Here is an 18770-nt window from a genome sequence, read left to right as displayed (position 1 = left end):
TAGCTTTGAATGATATATTCGCATTACTGACGTACTAATGAATGATATATTCGCATTACTGACGTACCTATCTTTATGCCATGTAAGAATAACGCTGTCAGCACAGTTCATGAGCAAATGAACTACAAGAAACAACCGGCGATGCCTGAAATGGATAGCAAATTCGAATTCAGGGCATCAAAATACCCCGAAAAGGCATACAAGTGCAAGAAGTCATTACAGGTCAACCGAGGTCACTAACCTTACCTTGACCTTAAGTAACCTTCAAAATGTCAACGGACATTGTGCCAATGTCAAATCAGCCAGTTGTGATTCTAAAACAATCCATCAGTGTGTCAGGTCAGTCGGCATTTATACCAATGTGAAGCAATCTCCAATTTAGCGTAAATCTGGCCGGAGGTTGTTCCCTTTATGACGTCATAACTCCGTGACCTGACATGACCTTGACAACAAAAAATACCAAAAGTTGCGCAAAGAATGCCCCAGAGGGTACTGAAAATTTGAGCAGGCTATCTGAAACGGTTCGGCGTGTAGCTAAGAAAAACCTCAGGGGGGGGGGGTTGCATCCCCCCCCCCTACTTGGGCGAGGGTTAATCGATGATGCTCTCTGATAATATGATAAAGCAGGCATAAAAGCAATTAGTGCAACCCTAGCTGATACCTGCTAAGAGACACACTGAACCTGATTTGACCAAATCTGCACCTAATCTGTACCAGATATGCACCAGATGTGTACCAGATGGCCGTCGTGAAAACGGCTATTAGCCGTTTTCACGACGGGCTATCCGGCGAGTGCACCTGATTGAACCTGATATGACCAAATCTGCACCTAATTTCTTTTACAGCAAATATCTTTATTTTATGAATTTATTTCAGTGTTTTAATCCATGATACTCTCTGATAATATGACAAAGCAGGCGTATAAGCAAATAGTGCAACCCTAGCTGATAGCTACTAAGAGACACACTGAACCTGATTTGACCAAATCTGCACCTGTCTGCACCAGATGTGCACCAAATGTGTACCAGATGGCCGTCGTGAAAACGGCTATTACCAACAAAACCAATCCGCTCATAATGTTGATGCAACAAACCGTGTAATGTTGAAGCATATGCTCCTAGGCTATATAGGTGGTGACAGCTCACGCCTCACATGCTTTTTAAACTTGGCCAGAAATGTGCCGTCACAACCCAGTAAATGTTCCCTCCACCAAATCGGCAAATGCTCGGCATCAGGAAGTCAAACATGACGACTTGTGGACAACATATTTTATTTAAAGACGAATTTTTACGCATCGTCAACCGCTTCTTTTCTTTATATTTGCTAGATGAAATTCAATAAATAATAAATGATTCGTGAATGTTACTAAGCAGCACACACAGAAAAAGTAATAAATAATTAGCAAGCTGAAGTCGGTCACCTAAGTAGTCACGCTTGCACCTAGGTCATCAATAAGAGCGCAGCGAGTCTTCGACATATGGACGGATTGATGGGGAGAATTACCGATCTCGACACACCGGTCACGGATCCATTGAGGCACGGTCGGTGGACTGACGTCTGAAAAATGTGGAGCAAACGGTGTCAGGCTCGGGTATCGAAGCCAGTGTGCGTTCGATGAGGAACGCAAACAAAAGTTATTGCAACCATACAACGTTAACCACTCTGCTTTAGCAACAATTATAAAAATACGAATGAAGTTAACGGTTAAACGATAGGAAGAAATGTCTGCGTTCATTGTTTAAACGAAAACCATTTTTATTTTTACGCCGATAACAAATCGTTACAACAAAAGCCAATGATGCGAGACACTAGCCTGGTAAGCTATTAATTACACTTTCTCCGGGACGGGCCACTAATCCGATAACTTGTCCCAAAATACAGAATAAAAATCCAGCCCTGGTGAGCTCGCCCAGTCTCTCGCCCAATGAGCTTTCCCAGTCTCTCTGTTATTAGTGAGCTTTCCTCATCTCACCTGGTGAGCTGTCCCAGTTCTCACCTGGTGAGTTGTCCACGCGCGTCCTGTGTATGGAAGACAATGATGTTGGACGAGCGCGAGTCTCTCTTCTCGAGCGGCGGGTGCAGGGAGACGTCGGCGGCGCCGGCCGGGCTGCTCTCGACCGGCACCTCCAGCAGCTGGCGGCTGAAGCGGCTCGGGTCGCCGCGGAACAGGTCGCTCAGAGACGAGCCGCTGGAGATGTCCGACTGGGACGAGCTGCGGCGCGATTCGGCCTGCCGGATCCGCTTGAACTGCTCCTGGAAACTGGGCTGCTCGGTGTCGGCGAGTGATGGACGCGGGCTCGAGCCGATCGAGATCGACGAGGCGTTCGATTGGTGGGACGCGGTGCGCTCCAGGGGCCGCTTGGGCAGCGGCGGGCCGGCCGGCAGGTCCAGGCTCGTCTGTGGCACGTCCAGTAGGTTGGAGCCGCGCCGCAGACCCAGCGCGCGGAACGACTGCTTCGAGTCGCGCCGGTTGCTGAGCTGCGCCCTCAGAGGCAGCTTGGGCTGGTCCATCTCGAAGGCGACGTTGTCGGAGCCGCCGCGTGGGTCACTGCTGCTGCCCTCGTCCCGACCGCGCCGCGACAGACGCCTGAGGGGTAGACGGGCTCCGTGAGAGGGGTAGGTTCGGGGTTACGGGGGAAAGCACGGGGTTCGGAAACAGTTCAAAAGAAGACAAAATGCATAACAAATACAATATACCGTAAAATAAATATGTTTACAAACGAATTTTGTATCACACGTTTCGGAACTCCATCAACCTTTTACGTCAGCGGCTTATGCCCGAAAAAAATTGTCGTTTATCAACACCGTAATACGAAGCCATAGTGCTCTAGTCAGTACGACACTGGTGGTGCCCCCTACTGACCTGATCAGTTTGGAAGTGGCCTCGAGTCCCGCAGTGATGGGCTCCTCCAGTTTGGGGATTTTCAGCGTGGGCCGCTTCCTGGACTCATCTGACTCGACGATCAGCATGTGTCGATCGTAGGGTGTTCCAAAGTCCACCTCCAGGATAGTGGAGAACGAGTGCGGGTGGAGCAGGTCCATGATGGCCGCCAGAACTCCCACGCCCGTGCAGAGGATACCTGAGGGAGGGGTTGAGAGCGTCACACCACACCCATACACAGTATACCTGACAGAGCGAGAACGCTACACCCACTCCCGTACAGAGAATCCATGGCGGAACATATAGCCAGATCGCAAGGCACACACTCAAACACTCGCTCGATTTATCGTTGACAGTGTGGGGGTCGTCGCATCCACACACACGCACACACAGATAGATGGCTAGATCTCATAGATCTCAGAATAGATCTCCCACCCTCACCTGCCAGCAGCACCAGGTAGAACTGCCAGCCGAGGCTGATCCTCAGCACGGCGTCCTCCAGACGAATGGCCATCAGGTGACTGGGTTTGAGCGTGCTGTAGAGCGCGCAGGCCACGCACATGAGCGCTCCCGTCACCACCATCATGTAGGCGCCGTAGCGGGGCACCGTCAGCAGCATCAGGTTCATCAGCAGCCAGCTGGCGAACGACGTCCTGCGGCCAGACGGTGAGTCAGCGGTGGAGTCGTCAGATGTGGAACCGGAATGGGGCTCCATCAGGAAGGTACCAGCGGTGGCTCGGTTCGGTGTGGTATGCTACGACACAAGTTAGATCAAGAAGACACTGTGCCTCAGATCAGGTCGAGCAGAGGTCAGTGACCAGTATGCACTGTGTTATGGGTCAGGTCTAGCAGAGAAGAGGTTAGTCGGACACTCCCTAGCAGGTCAGGTCGAGCACAGGTCAGATGCCACACAGCGTCACACGTTAGGTCGAGCAGTCCTCAGGAACGCTCTGTGACTGTGTTACGAGTAAGGTCAGGGGTTACACAATACCACAGTTCGGAATGAAAAAGAGGTCATGGCAAGGTGCTCTGTGTCACCTGCGTAACCTGTGTAACCTGGCCTGTGTCAGGTTCAGGCCAAACAGAGGTCAGGACCCAGGAGTCAGAGGTCACGCTCACCAGATAACGATGCTGGTGTAGTAGCCGGCCGTGCGCAGCTTGGGACCCCAGTCGAAACCCTCCGAGTTGGCGCTCAGGTGCTCGGCCACCGTCAGAATCGGGTACGGCAGACCTGCAGAGATGTAGGGAAAGGAGAACAGACCCGGTTCAGTGGAGCTACTTAGGAGTGTGGACAACGTGCAACGACCACTTTATAGGAATGAAGATTATAACTGATAAAAAAGGCTGCTTTTGTTGAAACGAGTCCGACGATCATACACTCATTGGCTCATACCTACTGGAAATGTTGGATATCCGTTTAGTGATCGCTAAGAACAACTGACTTAAATATATTACCTACCTAAGAAATGTCAATTATTTATACACCTGTCCAGCAAACAGCAGTCTGGTCGGTAGGTAGTCATGTTCCCCGCATTAACCGACATTTTGCTAGTCTCTAACCTTTCACGAGAGCCGCTCGATACTCCTCCCTCATCTGTGTGGGCCGATTCCAGCGGAATCGCTCGTTGAAAGCCACGTCGACATTCGGACCAGCCGACGGCGCCGCTGCAAGGTCAGGTCAGGTCGGGTCAATGGGTAGTGTGATTATCGGGAGAAACGAGAGTCGGTTTGTTCGTTTTAGGTACTGGTGATATTACAGGTCAGAGAGCTCAAAAACAGTTCGATGGCTCACATTATTCTTGCTCCCACTCATCCCTCAACACGAGCCGCATTTCGAGACAGTTGTCAACTGCGGACTGTCGAGTCATGGTTAAGTGCCATGTGACTGACCTCGAGCTCTCATAGTTTCTCACCGTTCATCGTGATGTTGACATGGTTGAGCCCGATGTGCGCTCCGAGGTTGGCCTGCATGCTCTCAGCGGAGAAGGCCCGGTAAAACGTGTCGATGTCCACCGAACCAGACTGCCAGTCCGAGCCGGTGGCGCCGACTGACGACGGAAACGAGAAGCTGTGGTTCAGATACACACCCTCAAAGACAACAGAGGGCGGTACTTACATTCAAGTCAGTCCAATGCAAAAGGCGAACCATAGTGACGGTCAGGTTATGGGTGGCGCACCATCAGGAATGGCGTTGCACGGGTGGTGGAATTTCGGTAGCACCTCTTTACGCAGCTGAATCTGTCCATCAGGATCATTTAAGCATGCATAGCACATTCATGTTTACCTAAAGGGCTGTGGAAAATGACAAATAATTATACCTTGCTCGGCATACGACCGTAACGAATAAGACGTTTCATGCTAGATTAAATTGATTCAGTTTGCGACTTTGAACTTTAAACGGGCTTCGAGGTTCTCACCTATATGCATTACAGATTCATGTGATGCATGATTGTGGGTCACTTTCACTTGCTCTGAAAACTCGGGGTTGTGTTAATCATGGCATTAATTTATAATTCTATGTATATACCAGAACTGGGACTATACGATTATTTGGAGCTAGCACGGCGGCTTTGAACAGCCAAGTGTCAGGCCGTCTCAACTGATGCAATGCTGAATACAAAGCTGCACCCAGTCCTGAACGAAGACAGCTGAGCGCCAACCCCGACACAAATAAGAGCGTTTACGGTCTGTATTATCCACCCTATACACAAGGCCTAGTGACTATGGCGCATGGAAGGTCTGCACCCTACACACATTTCTCCCCACCCGTCCGTCGGAAGGCTGACTCCACCCTCCTGCCAGCCGTATACCCAGGCGCGGTCGGTCTGCACTGCCCCCCGGCGGACCGCGGAGCCCCAATGACCGGCCCTGACACACATGGTACTCCCATCGGCTGCCACTTCCGCGGCGATGACGTCAGCCTCCTGTGACGTCGGGTGACGGGTCAGGCCACGGAGGAGCGACACAAGGGCGGCGGCGGCCCGCGGCCGGCTGTTACGGCCGGGAACGGCGGGGCAGCGGGGCGGAGGAGGCTGCTGCGTCCGGTGGAAACTGCGCCACTGGCCTTCGATATGAGAGAGACACCTGGCACAGGGACTCCACGCGGGACGTGCTACGGGTCAATCCCGATGGATTAGTAGTGGTAAGGTAATTTAAACTGATTTAACGGCTATATGACTAAAAATGTACCAAAAATTACATAGGTAAGGTGCATTATCATTCACTATCTTATTTTACTTTGTAGATTATATTTTAGCTCATAAGTGTGCTGTTAAATATATTTTATGTTATTAAAACTATCTAATATGACACGTATTTCATATAAATGTCTTATTGCATCATTACATAAGAATGTAAAAATAATCATTGCAAGACGCCGCGTGATTTCATGCGCTCAGTCATATCCATGCTTGACCGATATGTGATCCACCTGACCCGCTAAGTCGCTGAAACATTTTAGTCTTCAAATGGCTCGTCTATCTTATCAGCGATCTGCACACAATTGAACTGAGAGGCCCACAGGGTCTCGGCAAATACATGTACTGGCGAGAGTGGAGTGGCCGCCGATAACGCCAGCGGGCGTGGATCAACTCCAACATTCCCCGGCCCGGACGCAGGGGCCCGAGTTTGAATCTGTGGCCTGACTCACGTGATATTTGCACCGCCACGTGGTGTCTTCGTCTATAGAGGAGTTTGACCCCGTTGACCCCTGGTTCTCAACCGTCAGGCACTCGATCAACGGAATAGTACGGCCACAATAAGTGGGCACCAGTAGCCATTAGGTAGGTATCTGGCATCGAAGTAGTCGTAACGTTATTATAAGGAATGAGTGCACATAATTTTGGAAGTGTTTTGTCATATACAGATTAATTCCATAGCTAATTTGAAGACAATGAATTATTTAAACATAATTACATATGTTAGAATATGACAAGGTTACTATGCATTACTACGAAATGGTCTAACTCGTCATTATCGACGTAACGTCAAAATGAAAACGCAAGCAGTCAAGCAGCGAGTAAAATCACGAATTACGTGTGCATTCTATATCACGAGCAAGTGCAGATTAATACCATACGTTAGCAAGATCGTACACTGAAAAAAAAATTTACTCACTTTTCTGAGTAATGACTGAGTTGCCATTTTGTCCAATGGTAAAACTCACTCTAAATCCGCGTACTCAGGTAAAACTCAGGGCGGAACGCAGGTAAAACTCGGGCAAAACTCATTGCAAGTGAGTAGCATGTGAGTAACAAAGTGAGTTGCCATTTTGTCCGATGGTAAAACTCAGATAAAACTCAGTAAGTACTCATGCGTAACTCATGTCCTACTCAGACAACTCAGGCCAAACTCAGGTATTAGTAAGTCATTACTCATGAAAAACTAGGAAGTAACTAACACGTAACTCAGCTGGTACTAATGTATAACTCAGGTGGTAGTACGGCCATAACTCAGTTGGAACTCATCGGTTATTCAGTGAAAACTAGGGCTGTACTCAGGACGCACTCGCATCGATAACTCATACGATACTCGGGCGTTACTCAGGCGCCGCCTGAAACTGCTGATCTGATTCGTTTTATATTGGCTCAAGCCAATGTATAGGCTCGCCGCCCATGATAACAGCTGCCGCATCAGCATTATGCAATATGCATGCATGATGCTGATACAACAGCCACTACCAGGCAGCTAGTCTATATATTGGGATTGGCCAATATATAACGAATCATTGCCCAAAACCAGCATACATATCTGTATTATACCATGCCCGACCAACGTCTAGTCTTGCACTATTCGCCCCAGCCCTTACAAGAAATACATGTTTGTAGAAACGGTCGCATTGCGCTGTATTACAATTCTGACACACGCCAAACTGCGTCGGGGGGGGGGGGGCAGGGGATCGACTCCACGTCAGCTCAGCTTCACTCTTTTGCCAGCTTCTCGACCTCAGTCTTCGCGGCTACAGGTGGCTGGCGCTCAGCATTGAATGGTGTGTGGAGCACATGGATACACACAAACCACAGCGTGTTTCGCACTTTGTGCGCCGTTTGTTGACTGAGCACAAAGTGCGCCGTCGCCCACAGCAAAAGACTCCCTTCCAAACCATGGATCCCCACAAGACTTCCATTCGCTCCACGATGAGGCGGCACCGTTCGTTTTCTTCGGACTTGTTATGATAGGGGTGATCCAAATTTTCGTCACCCGTGTACGCCACCACTGACGCCTTCTCCGCCAAGATGCAGAGGAGGCTCAATGGGTCGTTCCCTGAAAACACAATAAAAAAATCAGATTTTCTTTTGCCAGTAAGAGAAACGGAAGTTATAGGGCATGCAAGTTGATTGAAATATCAAAAGTTATCAAGTTACTTCAGCTCAAAATTAATGTTAAACCGCGCCGTGCTGGTGCTCTGAGTTTACCGTGATGTACTGGGGGGGGGGGAGGGGGTCGTCTTCACGTCCCCTCTTCTAACTCGGCTGTTGGGGTTGGGCCACGTAGCGACACGCAGTAAGCGGCATTCGAAAAAGCATAAAAGATATTTAAGGAAATACTTGGGTAATTTTAAGGTCAAGTCAAGTGCCAGGTCACCAGAGGTCAGGAAAGGCCAAATTTTGCTTATTTCAATATTTTCGAAAAACTGGAGCTTAACTCGGAACCAAAAGAGCTGCCCGCGGAAAAATGCAGTCAAAAGCCCTTTCGACGTTTTTTTTTCTGGCGTTTGATCTCAGATTTGACCTCAGGTCAACAATTAAGCCTCCAGAGAGCAAAAACTCTAAAAAAGCTGTTTTTACCAAAATGTTTTCTGTAATACTTTCCACTCAAGAGTCACGACATTTATTTTGCCGTTAGCATAGTATTCCTCTCGTCGGGACGAATGAACTATAATTAGACCTTGAAAGGCCATTTTTAAAACTTGACCTCAGGTTGACCTGACCAGGTCATGTTGCATATCAGTCGATCCAAACCGTCAAGCTGAACACATATGCGGTGTTTTATTGCACTAGCAAATATATTTTATACATGCCGTAAGGTTGATACTTGGGACATGGGACCAGGGCTGCGCAGTCGGAGTTGGAGTCGGAGTCGGAGTCCGTCGGAGTCGACAGTTGTGACCGGAGTCGGAGTCGGAGTCGATTTTAGAAACCCGAGCCGGAGTCGGAGTCGGAGTCACCGAAAATCGGTCGACTCCGCAGCCCTGCTAGGTCTGCGGAGTCGGAGTCGGGAGTTGGAGACGGTCGGAGTCGACAATTCTGCCCGGAGTCGGAGTCGGAGTCGGAGCTGGTTTTTGAAAGCCGAAGTCGGAGTCGGAGTCGGAGTCGCCGAAAATCCATCGACTCCGCAGCCCTGCATGGGACAGTATCAAAAACGCTATAAAATGAAATCCGTTCGATATTTTTTTTTGACATTTTACCTCAAACTGGTGTGAAATCGAGCGGTGAATTCCCTGAGCGAAAATGACAAAAATATCGAACGGTTTCCATGGCACGTTGCGAACGGTGCGATCGTCAGCGACCATTGAAATTTTTCTGATGTTAAGTCATTTGACGTGACCTGACCTTGAACGACCTGGGTCTAAAATTTCTTCATATGCAGAAAAAATGTATGAGCAGGTGTGCCGAAAATGGTGGCGCTGCGCGCCGCCGTTCTTAGATATTCGCGAAAAACCTGAGGGGGCGGGGGGGGGGGGGCGTAAACGCCACCCAGCACAGCGCGGGTTAAGGTGGGATGGTCACCTTAACAGACGGATTTTAGTCTCGCAAAACACTTCCATGGGCGTCCAATATTAAAATCAGCTTGAAACAATCACATAAAATGTGTTATATTTAACAGTAATGGAAATAATTATGTCACGTCCAAACGCGTCTCGCCGCGGTATCTAATAATCTAATATGTAAGGAAGGTTGAAAATGCTCGCTGAAATCGAATAGTGTACGAAAATATGTGTGTAGGCATTAAAAAAAAACAGTCGGAAAAAATAATAACAGTCGGAAAAATAATAAGCACAAACGAGACAAAAGAATCTTAACCCGCGCGGGGCTGGGGTCTCCAGCCGAACGCGCGGGGCTGGGGGGTAAATTTTACCCCCCCCCCCCCTGTTATCTCCCGAACTAATGGTCGGATTTGGAAAATTCAAACGCCAATCGAAAGATCTCATCACGAACAACTAAAAACATGTACTTAATTTTAAGTTTGAGGTCAAGGTCAAGGTCAGGTCAAGGGTACAAATTGCAAGTTCCTATAGTTCCTACAGTATCGGCCTTGCACCGTAGTTGCCGAAGAATGGAGTCATGGACTGAGACTGATCGCCCAAAACGTGTTCTTAGGCTACCAAGACAATATTCGTTGCATACAATATCATTCAGAGGTCAAGGTCAAGGTCAGGTCAGGTCAGGTCAGGTCACCAAAAACAAAATATAGAAAAGGGCATGTGCGACACATGTTTTATAGGTCATTTTACTCATAGAATTCAATAGGCATACTCAATAAGTGATATGGACCACCTCTGGATGAATTTCAGGTCGAGGTTAGGTCAAGGTCAGGTCAAGTGAGGTCAAATTTTGAAGTTGGTTGTTAAGGCCTAAAAAGGTGTCTATCTGATGCAGTTTTTCACGGCGAATCGAATGGTGCTACTTTTGTTTCCGTACGAGGTCTAGAACTTCCAAAAAAGTCATTTTTTTCAAAAATTTTGTGTGTCGTGACGGCATACAATTTTGAATAACTCCCACATTTTTGAACCGATTCTTCTAAAAATTGGTATGTAGGTGCACATAGACCACTTCTCTGACATATATTCCGGTTTATTTGATACGCTCAAAATTTTGGATTTTATAGCTATTTTCCCAAAAAAGTCAGTTTTTTGAAAAAATTTGGGCCAAAATCCAAAATTTTCAAAAAACCGAGATAGCCATTTGATAGACAAAATAAAATTACGTATATCCTTTTTTGTTACGTCTTGATTCCTTTAAAAATGAAGATGTTAGCGGCGTTTGAACTTTTGCCGTTTTTGAGGCGAAAATGGCGAACATGACGTCACTAAAACGTCAATTTCTCAAAAAAATTCTGACGGATTTCGCTCAAATTTTCAGGGAACGTGTCATATTGATGTAAGAAAAGGTACTGAAAGTTTGGCGGCGCTGCGCGCCGCCGTTTTTGAGATATTGCAAAAATTCGCGAGGGGGGGGGGGTAAAATTTACCCCCCCAGCCCCGCGCGGGTTAAACGGTTCAGCGAGCGGACTTAAGACCATGGGCTCCACCACCGGGGGGGGGGGGGAAGGGTACGGGGGATGTGTCCCCCAATATTTTACATTTTTAACATTGTGCCTATGGGTGCTGCATGGAAAGAATCGACTTCAAACAACCTTCGCCCCCCCCCCCCAAAAAAAAAACATCGGGTCGTGACGGAGTTCTTGTTTAAAGAAGTAAAACGGGTCAAATGAACGTTCTTTTAGGATAAGGACAACATTATCCCACAAACATGTTTTTTTTATTTAAATATAACATAACTCACCTCTTCTTTTTCGAACTATGCCGGGTAGGTATCCCTCAGTTTCTCGATCGATCTGCTCCGCCGTTCACGGTTGGCACCGACCTCCTGACGCCGGCGGGGAATGTCTGCTGGTCCATCAGTTCACCTCCCTGTTCTCCGTGGCGCATGCGATTGATAAAAGCTTCATCGACAATCACCGAGCTCTTCACAGATAACTTACCCGTCCCATCCTTCGCTGCACGCCTTCCCCGCTCCTGCACTCTCCTGCACAATTTCACAATAGCCTCAACAATTCAACGTGAACTACGCGAGTCACCGCGCCACAACGGACTGAAGCGCGCGCCGCGGTTTTCGAACGCAACGGCTATAATACTCATCACGCGAACTCACGCATCACGCAGGAAACTCACCCTGCCGCGCATGCGCGCATCTTCAAGCGGGGGGTACCTCACGCACAACTGCACGTGAATTCGCGAGAACTCATGCATTGCGCAGGAAACTAGATTTGCCCAAGCAAAACTCATTTCCGACTCAGTTCGGGTTCGAATTCACGAAACTAAGCACTCAGAACTCACGCATAACGAAGTCACCCTGGTGATGTGAGTTAGATCAGCCAATAAGTGAGCACCACTATCGTATTCACTGAGTTTCTTCATGAGTTATTACTGAGTAATGCCTGGCCTGAGTAAAAAAAATTTTCAGTGTATAGAATATGCATAGGGGCAGTAGTCTGAGTCGGTCAATCGCACACGGTATCACTATACTCCTACTCCCACTCAAATATATAATTGTGTAGCTAAGAGGGTGGTGCCATTCACTTACGTGTGATGGAGAGGCCGGTGAACAGGCTGAGGATGACGCAGGCGAACGTCGTCAGACGCTGAAAACACATACCATAGTTACGACATGTCACAAAGGTCGAACTGAGAAAGAGAGAGAGAGAGAGAGAGAGAGAGAGAGAGAGAGAGAGAGAGAGAGAGAGAGAGAGAGAGAGAGAGAGAGAGAGAGAGAGAGCGAGAGATATGGAGAGGGAGAGAGAGAGATATGGAGAGGGAGAGGGAGGATAGAAAGAAAGGGGGAGGTGAGTGGGTGAAAGAGAGAGCGAGAGAGAGGGGGAGAGAGAGGAAGAGACAGATAAGGAGAGAGAGGGAGGGAGGGAGGGAGGGAGGAAGCGAGAGAGGTAAAAGAGGTGCAGGCAGGAAAAAGAGGGAAAGAGAGGAAAGATAACTAATGACAGGAAATATGATTAGGTCTTTGAATGTGCCTATCACACTCGAAACTCGAAAGTCATCTTTTACGAATCATCCTTGACGGTAATACCTATTTGAAAACTCATCCAGTCTAACGACAAGCGAGGGAGGTGCAATAAGCTCGTAAATTAAATAGAAAGAACGTTATATTTGCCGAAACATCTCATCAAAGGTCATGAAAGTTTTAGGACGGATCGTGGAGATTTTACTGTATCATTTACCAAAATGTACCCCTATTATAAAGCGGACGTAGGCCTACTGACGTTGCGATAGCGTTGTGTAAAAAGTTTAATCTACGGCGTAAAGTGGTACGCAAAACAATAACCTATACGCACTATGTAATATGATAATAGAATTAAATTTCTACGGGATTAAAGGGACCCTCCCACCTTCAAAAAAGTTAATGAATTGGCACGAAAGTGATGTCGCTCGGTTCAGAAAGAGCGAAAACGAATATCTACCAAATTTCATCGAAAAATATTCACCGGTTTTCAAGATATTAGACTTTTACTTTTGTTTACTTTTTGGGATCCCCGCTGTTCCTAGCGACTTTATTTGAAAGTGCGGCATTTGTTGCGCGCAAAGGAGCATATACCACCGCGTGCTACCAAACGTTTTAGTAAAAGATTTAAAAATCGTTAGATCTCCGCTGACGTCACAAATTCTAAGGGGGCATACCAATGCACTAGCCCCTTAGAATCCGAAACTGCAAGTTTGAAATTCCATATCTCCGAATTAAAGCATTTGTCGATGTTGTGAGTGCCCAAACCGGTATTTGCAGGCCATGGCCACCAATTTGGCTATCTCAACTCAAAACTAATGTTAAGGTGGGAGTGTCCCTTTAAAACGTCTCTTCGATTAAATACCGAGTTTGTTAACAACAAAAAGCATCTGCTTTTTCTTAACAAAGGATAACAAAGCGCATCTTCAGGTATGAAGCCTAGCGTGACAATTTAGGTAACGTTATATCTATGGGCTAGGGCAACTGACAAAGATGACACAATTCGTATTTAAAACGAAAAAAACACATATAAGAGATTTAAAGCACTTGTAAAACGGTCACAAAGAATTATTGCATGCTGACCATAACCTCCAATTGACCGTTCCACTCGCAGAAATTATTGGCTTTTTCACCTTGGTGATATTACCTTTGGGTTGATCTTTTTAAGGCCATGGATTTCAACAAAAAAGATAGAAAGATAAAATATCATGTCCTAGCTGCTCACGGACAGTTTTTTTTTCTCGCGAATACTCAAACCGTGATATTTGACATGCCTCATAACTGACCAATAAATCAATTTACATATTTCTAAAACAGCTGTATCTTTAGGTCAGATGAGAGCAGGTGAACTTCGATATCATATTCAAAATTCAACATGGTCCAAAGACCAAAACTGTCACAGCTTCGCAGAGCTATCAGAGGTTTACCTATAAAGACACGCCTAAAGGGAACGTTTTGCAGAGAGGTGAAACGTTCAACAAGTGACAGGCTTTGGAGTCCTCATAAGCACCTTGCATATGCATTATGCATAATGTATAGGTGCCTTAGATGTTTCATGGGGGTCTCGAATCGGTCATATGACTATTATAATTAATGGGATTATGGTAATGCGAAAGCTGCTTATTATATAACTGTTGGCAATGATCTAATGTTATCTTGAACACCTGGAACCGTAATATATCGTATCGTCCTTACAAGGTTCAATGTTTCGTTTGTTTTTTATTTTCCGAGGTTGCATGTTGTCATGTAGGTATGCCGTCACTGAGGTCATCTGAGGTCATCGGAGATTTCCATTAATTATTCGCAAGCTAGAATGTCGAAAAATACACCAAACAAGCTCAACATAAGCTGCAAATAGCCGTTTTCACGACGGCCATCTGATACACATTTGGTACACATCTGGTGCAGATCAGGTGCAGATTTGGTCAAATCAGGTTCAGTGCATCTCTTAGTAGCTATCAGCTAGAATTGCACTAACTGCTTATATGCCTGCTTTGTCATATTATCAGAGAGCATCAGCGATTAAAACACTGAAATAATTCATAAAATAAAGATATTTGCTGTAAAAGAGATTAGGTGCAGATTTGGTCAAATCAGGTGCACTCGCCGGAAAGCCCGTCGTGAAAACGGCTAATATCTAGCCCAACCAATCAGCTTCCCGGCCTGACATGGGCTTTCACTCAAACTTGACATGAGGTACACAGTAACACACAAAGTAACCGTTTGAAACTAATAATATGTCCATTGATGTGCCTGAATTTAACAAACGCTATACCTACCTATTGTGGAAATCGCTCCTTTGTGTCTATTGTTGTCGAAGTTATTTGCCTAAAACCGAGTCTTCGTCTACTGTTTAAAGGAAGTGTGCCACCTTTGAAAGATTTCCCATTTTATTTTTCCTAGGATAAGAAGCTTCTGGTTTTACCTAATATCGCAAAAAAAAATCAAAAATGGGCCTGGAATAGTGCCTTTTTCGCCTAAAAGTTTTTCGGTTTTTAGATATGTATAACAACTGTAGTGGGCTCACCTGCAAACAGGCGTCGGGCAACAATCGCGAATGCGGCGCACTTGTGACAATAAGCAAAGGTCATTATAGTGTTACGACCATACGACGTACGGGAATGAGTTATCAGCTGTCTAATCGTAGACAACACAATGTCGAGCCTTAAACTGTAAGCCCGTATTGTATTGTTTCTTTTATTTGGCTGTCGAACATTATTTATGGTTTGAAATATGATTTTATGTAAAATAATTGATATGAAAAAGCCGTCTTATAAGTTATGACCCCATTTCACCACACGCAAGTGGCAGAAATGACAATGATCAGCTGACGCATTTTTCTTGGCCGAAGTCAGAGCGCGCGGCCCGACGCACCACGCGTATTTGGAAATTCCGACCTCGACGAGCATCAGAAGCCACCTAACAGGCGTGTTCGAAACCGCAGGAGATGATGATGAACGGGTTTATCGAAACTTGATTGGATGAGCATATCGGTAATAGCGATTTCAGTGTGTGCATTTATTGTTCATAGTGGTGTGAAATGTGGTTGGGGTACGACCGACAACCCGTCGGGGCGAATTTCGCACTGGGGTACTCAAAATTTGAAGAATTTAAGACGTTTCCATGAGTTTTGAAGGTATGGATAAGTTCTAAAAATCCGGTTCTCCTTATCTGGGCCATTAACTCCATACGGTCCAAGAAAGCTGGCACACTACCTTTAAGCGAAGATTCAGCTAAATGGGAGACAGAGCGGGGAGCGGTGACCTATCTACCGCCTCCTGAACCAGGCGAATTTCGTCCTACAATGTCAAACAATCGACCACCGATGAGCTCCGATGACCAGGCTATCTACCTGTCCTAACCCTCTCCGGACCTACCGGCCTTCTATACCTACGCTCTGGCCGAGGGGGCCGATGAAACCCCTCGCCGTTTCCCTTAATTGAGGTATGAGGGCCTTGCGAAAAAAGACGAGCGTATGTGCCATTACGAGACGCTGCGACTGGTACCGGATTTGAAGGTCTCAGTTCAGCCGGTGGCCTTTGATGTCACGTCAACATACCTGACAATGACACTCTTCCTATATCAATGACATCTACATACGACATCTCCTTGCCACTCTCACTCTCAGTCTCACATCTTTGACACTTAGTTACGTCTTAATCAGCCTACTAGCCGGACCTCACCTGGCTGCGGACGCCGGGAAAGATGAGCAGGAAGGCGACCAGCACCGTCAGGAACACGATCGAGATGAGAATCATGGCCATGTCGCCGTGCACAGACGTACGGTTATTCTGAGTGTACAGGGTCGGCCCGCCATCGGCGCGGAACGCGTCGAACCAGCCCTTCATGTTGGGGGTTTGTCGAGGCGCCGGTGATAAGTCTGCGAAGACGAGCAGGGCATGGGTCAGTTTGATGCATACATCTCCATGCATTGACAATCATCCAAGTAACTTCAAAGACAAATGCATACCTACCTAGTAATGCGATATTGCATCAATCAATAGACATTGCACAGTACACACCAGTTCCAACAGAGATATAGCGGAACTAAGCTCTCGCTGTTGCTCGCAGCTACTCACCTACGTAGACGGTTCACTGCGGCTCGGGTCGACTCGGTCTCACACCACTGCTCTGGGCGGCGGTACACCCGGTCACACCTGCTCCAGTAAACTGATGTTCCTCAGCGTGCTGCCGCACCGTCAGCGGAGGGCGGAGTCGGCAGCTCGACCCTGGTCGTAGCCGGCGGGTTCCGGGGCCGGCGCCGACCGCCAAGGTCCCCTGCCTTCCGCACCACCGCCGCAGCGCCCGGAACCGCCGTAATGGAGCCATGTATACGGCCGGAGTAAGTGCCTCTCAGCGCCCGTGACCGGCGCCAGTGACCTTGCCCCCGCCCTGACCGGCCGGGCCTGGGTCCCGGATCGCAGCGCTGCAGACGGCGGCACCCTCATCCAGAGACGGGTGGGAAGCGAAATTACCGGCCAGTCTGATATCCGAATTGGCCTTGGATCGATTGCACCGTCGTGCTCGGCAAACTTGTGCTGATGATATTTACGGCCTGTGTAATAATATCCTCCGTCAGATCGTGCGACATAGATTAAATCAATGCTATCATAAAATAAACGGGCATTCAGGCATACAATATCCGCGTTTCAGTCGCGGAAGGTTGAATCAAGCAATCAACAGAGCAATCTAGAATAGCCAAATGGTATATGCATTTTTAGACTATGCTAACAACAAAAATAAAAAAGGATAAACAATTAACATAATCATATATAGAAGCAGCTTTATTAGAAAACCAGTCAAAATGCTTCAGCTAAGAGTAAAGTGCATAGGTGAGGTCTGACCTGAGCAGGTATGATGGCCATTGCCGTAGCTATAAGAGCGATTGGTTATCAATTTTCAATAGAAATAAAAACAACTCAAAATGCAATAGAAAAAACGGAATTCTAACGAATAATGTGGGTCTATTACAAAGAACCTGCGGTTAAGTTAAGGAGCAAAAGGCGAATGCGGATCGAACGAAACACAGACTGCTCTAAATTAGACGTGTGGATTTATAACTTTTTACTAATCGCAAAAACGAAAGTAGCTATATTTTTATGCCTGCGTGAGGCCAGCAACATTCGTTTGTGCTTTGAAACTCCAACACTGTTAATCGTGTTCCTCAACAAACACAGCAGCCGTACCCTGTCCTCCCGCACACACATCGCACATGACACAATCATAAGCCAGAGTCGCTCCCGACACGGCTCGGTGGTCCTCCGGCCGTCCCTCCGGCCGCGTCGACCACCGGACGTCCGGCCCCAGCAGCCGGTCTATCTGTCTCCATCCGGCCACGGCCTGTCGACTTCCTTCCTGGCCGGCTGGCAGCGCGTGCGACCCGTCGCGGCCCCGTCTCAGTCAGGCCGTGACATTGGGCCGACACTGGGTGCCCGCGGGGCTCGCGGCGCGCGCGGCGGGCGATCCTGACTGCGACTGCAGGAACTGGGTCAAGTTCGCTCCCACACGCTCCGCGTCGGCCGCGGGGCGCCGTCGGAAGGTAGGTATGCATTCGCGCACTGTGGATAACGTGTGAGCGGCGATGAGGAAGGTCGGGGTATCCTGTGATCTATGTCACTGGAATGGAGGGGAGGGAAGGCAGGCAGTCGGAACAGCAGTTACCGACGCACGCATTTTCAGTCTGTTAGGCGGCAGAGAGGGACTACTCGTAAAAGCAACTGTGATGAAGCACTCTGTCGGTGACGCGAAGGTCGGCCCTGTGCCCCTGGCTGAGGTCAGTGATTCATTGAACTGAGCAGCGGCTCAAGGATGTCTGCTAGACCCCGAGCTATGTGTTCCGATTCATCTACAGCGCGCAGAGATGAACAAACTAAAGTCGATCGTTAGAGACGGGCAAGTCAAGATCTGCGTCGTCACAAAAGTCATATCAGCTCTCACTTGACTCAAATCTTGTTATTAAGTTATCAGTTATCACGCTTTTTAGGTCACGGCTGACACGAGTTGTCCTCTAGAATACCTAGACGTTACATTATCAGATATCATTTCCTTTGTCTCCAGATGTCTAAGACTTTAGTTATTAACGCACTTTTTATTCCAATATACTACATGCCTATCTGCATTAGGTATGTGACTTAATTGCAAGCTTCTAGCTACAA

The 18770-nt window shown here is 47.5% G+C and overlaps 1 protein-coding gene across 3 annotated transcripts; it reads right to left on the bottom strand.

Moving 5' to 3' along the window:
* Positions 1–1251: 1251 nt before the first annotated feature.
* Positions 1252–16936, bottom strand: LOC122377924. 3 transcript variants are annotated; one of them, XM_043358534.1, is made up of 10 exons: positions 16695–16936; positions 16299–16495; positions 12187–12244; positions 4795–4929; positions 4442–4546; positions 4001–4112; positions 3323–3534; positions 2864–3080; positions 1997–2587; positions 1252–1557 (listed from the first exon to the last, which is right to left on the bottom strand). In XM_043358534.1, the coding sequence occupies exons 2-10, from the start codon at positions 16461–16463 to the stop codon at positions 1521–1523; spliced, it is 1632 nt and encodes a 543-aa protein (XP_043214469.1). In that variant the 5' UTR covers positions 16464–16495; positions 16695–16936; the 3' UTR covers positions 1252–1520. The 3 variants fall into 3 exon arrangements, with proteins under 3 accessions (XP_043214469.1, XP_043214470.1, XP_043214471.1); XM_043358535.1 differs by lacking the exons at positions 12187–12244; positions 16299–16495; positions 16695–16936 and adding exons at positions 5299–5352; positions 5636–5720; XM_043358536.1 differs by lacking the exons at positions 12187–12244; positions 16299–16495; positions 16695–16936 and adding an exon at positions 11585–11888.
* Positions 16937–18770: the final 1834 nt, after the last annotated feature.

Source organism: Amphibalanus amphitrite, unplaced genomic scaffold, assembly GCF_019059575.1.
Source record: "Amphibalanus amphitrite isolate SeventyFive unplaced genomic scaffold, NRLGWU_Aamphi_draft 000053F_arrow, whole genome shotgun sequence".
Taxonomy (NCBI): domain Eukaryota; kingdom Metazoa; phylum Arthropoda; class Thecostraca; order Balanomorpha; family Balanidae; genus Amphibalanus; species Amphibalanus amphitrite.
This window is presented reverse-complemented; position numbering and strand designations above follow the sequence as displayed.